The 12,383-nt window shown below is 40.3% G+C and overlaps 1 protein-coding gene across 1 annotated transcript in view; it reads right to left on the bottom strand.

Annotated features, from left to right (window-relative positions):
- Gyc88E (Guanylyl cyclase at 88E) overlaps positions 1–12,383 on the bottom strand; it is a 115,511-nt gene that overhangs the window by 2,984 nt on the left and 100,144 nt on the right. The window contains exons 9-11 of the mRNA XM_090386504.1: positions 11,144–11,300; positions 7,619–7,728; positions 1,382–1,471 (exon numbers count right to left, since the gene is read on the bottom strand). Coding sequence (XP_090242630.1) covers positions 1,382–1,471; positions 7,619–7,728; positions 11,144–11,300 — 357 coding nt within the window. The remainder of the gene's footprint in view (positions 1–1,381; positions 1,472–7,618; positions 7,729–11,143; positions 11,301–12,383) is intronic.

A 12,383-nucleotide genomic window follows, 5' to 3' on the forward strand; every position in this document is an offset into this window, starting at 1 on the left:
GACCTATCCAGAGACTCTTCATAGTAAATCGCTGCTTGCAGTTCTATACTTCTATGGTTAGATTTAAATGTAACGTTGCTGCTCGGTTTTTCTTGAAGTGGAAGATTAAAATGAATAAGATCAAGCGCTTGATTTCGTCTGGTACCAGTGACGTTGACTTTTTTTTTAGCTCCTAGAAGTAATGAGTCAGATAACAACTTCATTTGTAAATTATATTTGGGCAGGGGGCGATTAAATTCGCCTATTATAATTATGTTAGTTTGAGGCTTATAAACAACAGATTATTACTTCATTAATGATGTCATCCGTAGGTCCAGGTGGAATATAAAAAAAGTATTATAAATTTGTAGCAGTAAACAATGCCAAGGTCACTAACAATCTTATGACAAAGAATACACTTCAAGTCAAATGTCAACAAACGTTCCTGTTTGGGGCCATCCTGAAACGTTGCTTAATCGAGGCCTGAACGTCTTAATTAGAAATTAGTTAACCTATTCAATGATTAAAAGAAATATTTTCAAACAAAATATAAAATCCAGCTTTAAAATTTTGCAAAACCCTAAATTTTATTTCAAGATTATCTTGCTGTTTGTACAATTCCCAGCATCACTACATCTTGTATCTCTGATCTTGGAAACTTCAAATCCTCGCCAGAGAGAAAGAGAAAAGAAAAAACGTCACCGCTATCAAGATAATTCCCAGTTCACCTCTTACAAACTGTTCGACACATGTTTAGTGCCAAAAATACCAGCTTAACATCATTAGAGACGAACTTCGATGCCACCACATGTTCTTCTACTGTGTCAGTTGGAAGGGAAATAAAATAAAGATAACACCGCTGATATGTTCTTTGAAGTCAGCATTACGTTGGAATAACTATTTAAATTGCAATATTTTAAGAGGATGTTAAAATGAATAAGATCAAGTAATGCTAATAAAAAAATAAACTTTAAATGAAATTCTGCAAAATTGTATGGTCCAAACGATAAAAATATGTCTGAACATGCTTGACGAAAGAAGCAAAATACAATAAGAAAATCACATGACTATTAAAAGCTCTCTTTTGAAAATTATCAACTTTTGAAATCTGTACTAATCAAAACCTAAATAATCCTCGTTTAACCGATGTCACTACCTTCCACTAGATGGAAGCACATGCATATAAAAATAAAATCTCGAGTGCGTTCTTCAATTAGGCACGAGACGTTCGAGAGTCATTGGTTACCGATTGCAGAGTTCTTAATGTCTGACTGTTGTCATGACATGATATAAGCGGTGGTCAACCTGGACGTGGACAGTGTACCTTGGGGATTATGATTAAATAAACTAAACATTAGAAATGAGGAGGGAGAAGATTAACGTTTTTAAAATATTCACGTACTTTTACTGCGATGGTTCCTCTCTCAGATATCTCCCATTCCTCCAAGTCTAGAAGTTCCATTGTCTTCTCACTAATGTGAACTTTCAAGGCCTACAAACATTAACGGCAAAAAATGTTATTTACTTTTTCTTATTGCAGTTCAAGAGTACAATGCAACAGTACAAATACAGTGGGTATTAATATTATATCAAAAAAAGTCTTACTAAAGCTTGCCTTTTACCTAAAATTATTTCAAATAATCTTGTGAATTAAATTGTTATTGGTTTGCCAGTTGCTACATTTATGAGCTTCCTGCTCTCCCATTGATGAAGTTACAATTATTAATGTCCGATGGCGAATACATTAGAAACAATTAGCATTAACATTTCTCTATTTGTAGTGTTAACACTGAGGCAGTTTCATAGTAATTGTCTTGCCCTTGAGAAAAGGGCTTTTTTTTCTGTAAACTAGTACATAAAATCTATGGCATCGGTTCTATTTTAATTAGAACTGATTTCTAGATGTATGCGCTAGTTATAACTCTGTCAACCAATGGCATACCTATATTCAGCTGTTATTGGTTGTTTTCATTAAGCTCCATTGTCCGATTTCTAAAGAAATGTTGGGCTCCAATGGACGATGGCCGGAATAGCTCCTCTATGAAATACATTAAATGATGATTTTGCTCTACCTATTTCTCTCTTCCTGTTTATACGTACGACATTGGTGCGCGTGCGCGTATAGTGTGTGGCAGCATGCGAATGAGCTCCGATTAAAGTTACTAATTTGTGCGGTTATACCGTTTTGATTTTCGAGAAAGATGTTCTAAAGAATTCCTCTGGTGATGATCTGTCCGGTAATGATGCCAAATCGCCTACATCTTCCTCAGGTAATGTTTTTTTTATATATTATTTCTTGACTGATTGTATCAATACGATACAGTACTTCCATTGTCCAACTGTAGAACAAAAGCAGTTGGCTATTGACAACCAGTGTTCGACGACTGTGAGTGCTCCCACCTCTTGGTATCTAGGTCATTGCCTCCGGCTGTTTTAAAGACTTCGCCTGAAATAAACTAGGGAGTTGTGCTACCACAAACACCGCCTAATCCCTTTAGAGCAATTGTCAAAAGTGTTCTGCTTCGCCTTCGTTTTTCCGCCCTGGTAGGGTAACTACAAAAATCATTACTGTCGCTTTCCGTCATACTGCAATGCCGACCAGGAACACCAAAAATCAACTAAAGACGACTACTGTCGTTTGCAGCCGCTGCAACAAAGAAGTCAGTGAAGTGGTCTCGTGTAAATTATGTTTCGCCCTGCTTTGCGAATCATGTTCGGGCCTAAAATCCCTACATAAATTGAATGCCCCGCGTCGCAAGAATTTCACGTGCGTTCCTTGCAAGAACAACCAGCCGAAAAAATTTAGGTCCTGCGAGCAGTTTACCAGTTGCACAGATAATCAAGTTGGTGAAGCGATCGCAGTTCCATTAGCAGATGATAATGATACATCACCCACTTCCAGCACCTCAGCTGCTGATACATTTCATCCAACTGACTGCTTCCCAGATATAAGGGCCGGATCCGTGGAACGGCTTATTTCCCATTGTGATATCACTAACGCCGCAACCTGTTCGGTTGACCCTGATGATGAAGACTCTAGCCTCTCTAACTTAACAGATGCAAAGGATAAGTCCCACCATCGCAGTGTCGCCACTGTAGCAACTCAAACAGAAGACTTCGCCAATATCCCGCATGCACAGCCAACAATGCATGCAGATCCCCAAAGAAGGAACTCCCCACCTTCTATCATGTTTACTAATGTGTCTACACAAACTGATTTTTCGCTTGCTGAATCTTTGTTTCCTAGCCACTCCACGTGCCTCTTCAAGAACCGTAAATCACTTGAAATTATTATAACATCAATACTTGAAGATATCAAACACCGTATGCTCTGCACTACTAATAACTACGTATCCGCCATAGCTGATAACTTTTCTCAAGATCCAAGTTTGTGTACATGTAATGATGGTGGTCCAGCTATTAAATGCGCTACTAATCAGGATCACAATAACTTATCCTACAGCACTAATGCACTGAATTCTGGCCAAACACTAAATTGCCCCGAGATCCAGATAGCCAAAGAACTTCCTTGCCAGGAAAACCAGACCAGAAACCCTGCCAATCCTACGGAAGAATCAGCTAATCCAGATAAACCACTTAGTGTCCCACTCCACAAATCACAGAAGCCATCTACTACATTGCAATGGAAACCCAATCCTGAAACTATCGTCGAGCCTTACTCGTACTCAAGCCGAGTGTATCAACCTACAATGCCGAAGAAACCTGAAATCCACAATTGCGGCCCCCCACTGCTAACATTACACCCATCCCGGGCGGAAGTTGTAGCTGCACCTCCTCCTACACTTGTGGCTCAGAGTTACTGCAGTAAGCCTCGCCATCCTGAAGAGGGTAAAATGGGAACCCCAAATGTACTAAAGAGAAGGCGATCGTTTAAAATGGGCACCTCGGCCACCTCCAGGCTGCAGGCGATGAATCCACCAACTGTCCGTCTTCGACGAAGTCTATTCGTTTCCCGACTGGCCCCAAATACAACTCCAGATGATATCGCGTCATACATAATGCATGAGCTGCACTTTACTGTGTCCGTCACACTTCTTAAGAAAACACCCCTGCATACATCGTTCAAAGTTGAGTGCGATGCACAGAATTTCAGCTCCATATCAGCGACTGCTCTCTGGCCGTCTGGATCACTACTCAGGCCATACTATGAACCTAAATCCAATATCACTCCACGCCTAGCCATGGCTAATGCGCTATCCCACCAAGACTGCTCCCAAGCGTGACGGTTTGATAGGCATTCCTATTCTCAGAAGCCCCAAAACCAGGAATCAGGGTCACACGATGATGAGCCCTATACATACCCCGATGACAAAACCTCTGATCAATCTCTGCAATACCACAGCTACAATGAAATCCACCCTCAGCTCATACCAACTATTGTAACCAACCGTGCTAAAAAGCCAACAAAGAAAATAAATAATGTCCTCGAATCAGCACTCGTGAAGGTCTCGTGTCACCTTACACTCAAGATTTTTTATCAAAATGTTCGTAGTATTCGGAATAAGCTCGAGACACTTGAGCAGATGCTTCTGTCCCAAATGGCTGACGTCATCTGCATGTCTGAAACCTGGCTGGAACCACAACAAGAATCAATTGCCTCCACCCAAGCTGCTGGTTACAAATCTTTCTTCACCTCCCGCTCTCATACCTGTGGTGGGGGCGTTGCTGTTTTCATAAATGCCAGTAGACTTGAGTTCGTACATGTAGTCTCCAGCAAATCCAATCTATTCGAAGCATTGATAGTAACGGTCAAGATCAACTCTTGCTTATTAGATCTCGGTGCAATATATACACCCCCAACCCCCGATGCTCAGACAATCAATGATATTGCATCCTGGCTAATAAATACGCTTCACACATCTGCTATCCACCTCATCTGTGGGGATTTTAACTTACCACCAAATCTCCAACATCTTCATGAGTCACTTATGGCTAAGATTGCACCTAGTGGCCTCAGGATCATAAACGAAGGCCCAACTAGAGGTCTTCATCGCCTGGATCTCATATTATCGTCTGGTTCCTGTAGCGTCGACATTAAACCCGAAACTCACTTTGAATCCGATCATGAACCCATCGTAGTCCTATTGCAGCTCCCAACGCCCAACTTTAATGTCTCCCACTACGTCAAAAGGAAGATCATCATCTCTCCCACCTTCCTACAACCGAACAGATGCCTTTATGCAACAAGATTAATTCCCTGGGAAGTTCTCGAATCAGGAGATCCGGAACTGGCTCTAGACATTAACTAGATGGTTGCACACTGTTACTATGTTCTCAGCAGCTAAACAGGTCAGTATCTCCGCTAGAACTAATGCTTGGTGGTCTTCGGAGCTAAATCACAGTTTCAAGTGCAAACAGTCCCTCCATAAACAATGGAAACAGTCTGGTACAGCATATGACCGAACTCAGTACTCCAAAGCTAGAGCACTGTTTAATAGACTGAAATCGCAAGCCATTAAAGAATACACTGACAAGACCTTATCCAAAGGCAAAGTGCCATATACCCGTAACTCTGAACCAGATTCCAACTTCAATCCAGTTGAATGGATCAACTATGTAGCCAGATTCCAAGACAACATCACACAACCATATGATTACCAACCAGACCCCACTTCAAGTCCAGATGATGAGCTGTTTTCCATTCAAATCGATCGACAGCAGCTTCGTCAAGCCATCAACTCGCTGCGTCCGTCATGCACCGCTGGCATCGATAATGTCCCACATTTCATCGTAAAGTGCCTCAGTCCATATATCCTTGATCCTCTGCTCTACTTGTTCAACTCCATCCTCTCCCATAGAGTGTTTCCGGCATCCTGGAGCAAATACAGTCTTGCCCCACTACCTAAAGTTCAACTACCAAGCCAGCCGAAGCACTATAGACCGATCTCCACTGCATCCACGCTCCTAAAGCTACTGGAAAAAGTTCTTCTTCCGCATATAACACGCCATCTTCTTCCACAATCATCAAAACAACTCCATTATGTTCTCCCTAATAGATCAACTGTCTCCAACCTTCTGGCAGTCCAAACGGAAATTTTAAATGCATTTGAGGCCAAATCAGAAATGGCGGTTGTTTATGCCGATATTGAAGCTGCTTTTGATAGCCTCAACATCTCAGCCCTTCTGAATCTCCTAACCAATTTCTTTCGGATCAAAGGTGACGTTTTCGCTTTTCTGCACTCGCTCCTCCGGAACAGAACAGTGTACCTCACTCATCGTAACCTCTGCTATACCCGATCCATCAATGCTGGTGTGCCGCAAGGTGGCGTTTTATCGGGGTTACTTTTTACCGCCCTCCTTATTCCGTTTGTGTGTAACAGAGATGATGTCATTACCTACGCCGACGATATAAAGTTCCTAACGGAAATACCACCATCAGCCGACAGGGGAGTGATCACATCGGAAATCTGTAATAAGATCACAGCTTTCTCTAGCCATCTCAACCATTTCGGTCTCAAACTGAACCCCCAAAAATCCGTTATTATGGTTTTTTCTCTGAAGAAGTGTCCCACATCCATACAACCCTCACTGCAGGGTGCAGTTATTCCAAGTGTTACTAAACACAAAGATCTCGGTGTAACCTTCGACCCAAACCTTAGGTTCAACTGTCACATCGAATGTGTTCTACGCAAGATCAACCGAATGCGCTGGATTTCCCGTCAACATCTTCTTCATAACACAGACGCAAGAACCACAATCAGATATCTGGAAACCATTGTGTATCCTACCTTTCTGTATGCCTCTGAAATATGGGCATCCACAGTACCTTCTCTCATGAAGCCCATCTTCGCCAGTGAATACTGGATATTGAAGTGGGCAACCCACAAACATCGACTCCCCCCTCAGCAGAGGACCACCAGCATGGCCGACCAACTCCAAATCCCGCGGCTGCCTCAAATAATCAGCATGAGGAGAACTGTGACCACAGTCAAACTGCTGGTTGGCAAAATCAACTCCCCTGACTTCTGGGATATATGCCAGTGGCATGTTCCACTTCCGTCCTTACGAGCCACCCCTCTTCTTCAGCTACAACGGAACAGGCTGAAGATCAGTGACAGATTCCTACCTGGACAAGTACTTCCTACAGTACAAGCCCTGCTAATGATCGGAGTTGACCTCCAGAAATTCGCTTCTGATCGCAATTACAGGCGCTCGTTGGCCGAACTTGTTCCCCTTTTGTTTGGCCCCTGATGTCGATTCATACTGATATCTCCATCTGCTATCTCCTATGAGGTGCATAACGGCACGTCGCAGGCAAATCGACGAACTGTCTTCACAAGAAAATGCAATACCGAACAATAATTTGGCACTGTGAAATTTTCTGACTTGTGTGAATATGCTTAAATATGTGCTTTGTACATATGAACGTGCACATACCTTGGTGTACTGTCTGCCTCACAACTATGTACATACTCATATCTATTGAATGGCTAATGCTACGTTTTTAATTGTTATGTAATCTTTTATACTGCACAAATTTTTATACTGTACATATTTTTATATTTCTATATCATTGTCAAGCCCCTGGCCTCCTGGCTGTGGCGGGCACATTATTGTTATCTTTACCGTACAATAAAGATTTTCTTCTACTTTCTGTTTCGGAAATGTCTAAACTTACCTCACTGGTGCTTTCCATCCTTGACGCCGTGTTCACCGTGTCTCCAAAGAGACAATACCTAGGCATCTTCAGGCCCACCACTCCTGCTACTACAGCACCCGAATGAACACCTGTACAAATAAACGAAAGTGAAAATGTTATTCTCTAACTTATTTGAAGAATTTCTATTCAAACTATAAAATTTTGGAAAGTCAGATTAATGTTTAAGAACGTTTACTCAATTGTTCTTCTCTAGACATGCGCAAGAAAATAGTGACATATCACACATCTGCATTACGTTGATAACGAAAAATTCGGGGATTGTTTAAGCTGTTTTTTTTTAGTGAAATAGTCTACTGCAGATTTATATTTAAATTTGAGTAGCTCGTCCTTTTTTTGTGGACGCCAACAATCCCAAAAAATCTTTACCAATGCATTGATTAATAAATTAATTTCAAAAGAGCTTAATTATCTTGAAAAGTAAAGTTTGTTCTTTCGCAGTAAGGGAAATACTCTTGCAGACAAGTTTTATGTTCTTAAAAAATTCTGCTGAGCATTTTATCTTTCAGTTTAGTTAGTGTTAGTGATGTATGTAGATGTCTGTGTTAAACGAACACCGTGAGCTTTCTCGTGGAGAGGGGAATTAATGAGTCTTTCAAGGCTGGTAAACCCATTATAAGTGACGCATTTGTGAATGCCAACATCTGTTGCCCAGCGGCAGGTAGGCGCCTGTATTCCGTAACATTTTCTCATTAGATTAGATATATATGTGCGCCCACCTAAGTAAATACGTATTTGTGTGGAAGAGTGAGAGAGAGTACACACCCTTACGTCATATGATCTTCGAGATCAACTGAAAAATTCCCATTTTAACGCGATTATTGTGTTTAGAATAAAAAAAAGTCACCATTAAAAAATGCAAGTGGGGTGGGGGAGTAAGGAGAAGCAAATTTCTTGAGGAATCTCCATTCAAGAAATTATATTTTGTCAATGTGAACCAGCCCCGCCATGTCTATTAATGGTGGAAAATGTCCCCAGTTGTTTACGAAGGCTTATATGTAAGTATCTTTGGGGAAATTGCTGATTTGTAGTGTAGCACTGATGTAACTCGTAGCAGTAGCTTCACGGTTTCGGAAAAATCAAAGCCATGTAAAAAGGCGGTATTTGTCTTGACGAATTTTGTCTGCTTTCACCTGTTTTCCTTCCCTCAAGATGATACTGAAACACTCTTTAACCACTGATTTTTTTATTTTTCTTGGAATACAAAAGAAATTTCCAGGTCTGTAATTTGATCGCTTGTCAATTTGATCTCTCTTTGTGAATAGGAGAGACATTTGGTAATGTCCAATCTATATGGACCTCTCCTGAATCCAAGGATACTCTTATAATTGTAGCCAAAGGTTTGCTTACCTCTCTTACTAAAATTCGATGGATCCCATCAGCCCCAGATACTTTATTTACTTTTATCTTCAGCTATTTCTCTTCCAGTTTCTTCTCAGTTATCACAAAATCATTTTCCTCCAACTTATAACTTGATATACTTCTGGTATTCCTATACGTGAAAATTTCGAGAGTGAACGCACGTGATTAATATTTAATCAAAATATTGAATAAATATTTTGATATTTATTTATTTTGTCACCGACAAAATCAGCATATAAATGGTTAAGTTTCACTTCTACTGTTAATATAAGGAAAGAACTTGTTGCTACTTTTCTTTGCCAGAGACTTCTCATATCTGCCTTGGCTTGCATAACCCCCTCCTTTGTGACTTGATTGCAGACTAGTTTATATCTGCTGCAGGCATCTATATCACCTGATAATTTGTATGCACCCCATACATTTTAATTCTCTTCCACGAGTCTCGTGAGACATTCCTTTAGGTCTAAGCCTTGAACAGCATAGCTTAGTTGGTATAAGCCTAATGGCTTCTACGATTACTTCTCTGTATGCTTCCTATTTACAGTTTATTGTTGTAATTTCATGAGTTAGTCCCACTGTATGCACCCATCAGACTTGGAAAACTGCTGGTGAGTGCGGGATTTTTGTGTTACTTATAGACAGTATAGTAGACCTATGTGCTGGGACGGACACCGGGATGCACTTGCCTACTTCCTGGTGGATAAGTGGTCTGCCTACTGTTTTATATATATTTTTTTTCTTTCTTTTTTTTGGATGTTGTTCCACTTGGATACATGAATATAAGTGGAGATGGACATCAGTCTGGGCGCCACCAGAGACAGTTATACATAAACTAAACTAACTTAATATATTCAATAATATAACTCATGACATCAACTATGGGGGGAAAAACGAATCACATTTCTGAAATCAGCGTAAAAAACAGCTATTAGTTTACAAACATCGAAAACCAGTCAGTGGTGTAATCAGATCAAGAGTATTGTGTTCTCTCGTTACCTCTCCAACATGCTGATGTAGAAAACAGTCATCCAGTACATCCACAAAAGTCTTGCTGCTGTGTGAGTGAACAATCCACAAGTCCTAGTCAATACCTGGAGAGAGAAACTGCCCCATTATAAGACATTCTGATTGTACCCCTTGTACAGACAATTAGATTGTGATGAATATAACGAACAAAGGTTATTCGTTATATTCATCGCAATCATGACGCCTATAATACTCCTACCCTCATTTTAGCTTTCAGATTGCTTATGTCACACTAAGCTGATTCAGTGTGCACTGGCTACCAATATCACATTAATCCACATGAACGTCAACTCCTCCCTTCCTGTACACACTGTACTCTCCATATTCAAATTCATCAAATCTGTTTCCTATACGCTTCGCATTAGTCTGCAAGCAAGTATACATACAGCAGCTTTTACTCTTAGTAACCCTAACACAGCCTATCTATTGTCCCATGAAGAATCCGAGTAGGGGTCTCAATCTCCAACATCTCACTTTTTCAAGACACTGTATGTCCCAATAGATGCAGTGCAAGAATCATTTTTACCTATGCTTGTGGCTGCTGTTAATCTATTAGAGTGTCCCCCCCCCCGAAAACATCTGTTTTTCGATCCCCTAACACTGCTTCGATAGCATCAGCAAATATTCTTTCACCCCTTCTATTTAATTGTATCCCATCTTTATAGAAGCAGTCTCTCTTAATAAACACAGACCAACCACACTGAGAATCCATAAGTTATGGACAGCCTCTCTAGAGTCGCAATGATTGACATGATCTCTCATAATGTACTCCCTCCTATCGTGTCGGGGGCAGAAGTGCAGATACTTTCAAATTTATTCCTAACTCGTGACTTTTTCTCAACAATGCCCTATATTTGGTAATTAAATCTTCAGTGATCAGGGCTTTCTGCCCTATGGTCTGTGCGTTGTCTAATGCGAGAGTGTGAGCTCTAGTGTTGAACTGGGGATAGCTGAGGGTTTGATCGTTCCCTTGTTTATGGTAGATAATAAAACAGAGATCAAAATAATAATATAAACGATATTAATGGTCACAATAAAGATATCGTTTACAAATTCTGTTCAGATATTATGAAATCTACACTACAATACCTCTCTCACCTACACGTATCCTAAGGCTGGTACCTGTAGACGGATCCTTAAGGTCCCCAATTAGGACTACCATGTCCAAAGCCATCTCGCACACTTTGTCCGCATGAAGTGGAACTTGATCCGGAGCTCCAGACACTACCATGTACGCATCTCCGATTGTTTCCACCTGTCGATAAGATTAGGAAACGTTTAGTGTTATAAGTACTGCAATGCCTCAAAGAATTTCTTTAAATTAAAATAGGTGCTTTTCTTTTTAACTTCCGCTGTGTATGTTATGAAATATATTAAGTGGTGTAATCTTCAGAAAAATACATTTATTAAAACATACGACACAGGTTAAAAAAATTAACATCTATTTATTAATTTGACCGATTGAAACTAGTTTTGAGATGTTTTTCATCAAAAAATTATCAATATGTTTTGATAATTTTAGTTTGGAAATGGGAAAAAGAGGCGTAATTTAGTTTAGAAACGCATTGAAAATATGATGTTAAATCGACTTTTTCTCAGACGTGGGATCGATGGTACGATCTTTTATGTATGTATGTAATCCTTCAATTTAATGTAATAATTTCATATGCTAATGTTAATCAAAATAGCTATGAAACCTGTAACCTTCTTAGTGCATATGCTGTACAGGGGTTAAAACTGAATACATAATAATCTATCTCTCAATTGTTGTTTTTAGACATCCCAAAGGGTGAAATGGATTCACTTCTGGAATATAGACTGGAAACAGTGGTGCACCATGTGCTAGTGACAAGGAACGTTGTTATGTTGATGCAAATACAGTCCGTATAACGAATTGTTATCATGAAGCTAAGATAGATAGCTATAATCATGGTTTCGTTGAAAACAATCAATTCGCCGAGTCTAAACTACCTAAAAATTGGCGCCTAATACCATCAACACTAACCCTTTCTTTGGCATGCGCCACATCCAGGCGCGTCCATCTCATGTATAGATTGTGCAGCGATCCATCACCCCATGCCAACATTGTATTAATGTGCAATGCTTCCGTTCTCTGCGCCAGGATAGGCTAAGACATTCAAATTCTGGGGGGAACTGCATCGACTTACAAGCATCTTCATGACCATGATAACCTAATCTTGGACGTGTTTTTCTGAGAGGTGTTGGTTTTACTAGGTGTATCAACTGTCTCTCTGGACAGCTTATTGAGGGTGCCTCTACGATTTCATCTATTTACATGCCCGAAGGTCATTTACTGGTGTCTATCTGGATTAGGATA

Source organism: Mastigoproctus giganteus, chromosome 12 (genome assembly GCF_048544385.1).
Source record: "Mastigoproctus giganteus isolate SK-2022 chromosome 12, ASM4854438v1, whole genome shotgun sequence".
Lineage (NCBI taxonomy): Eukaryota > Metazoa > Arthropoda > Arachnida > Uropygi > Thelyphonidae > Mastigoproctus > Mastigoproctus giganteus.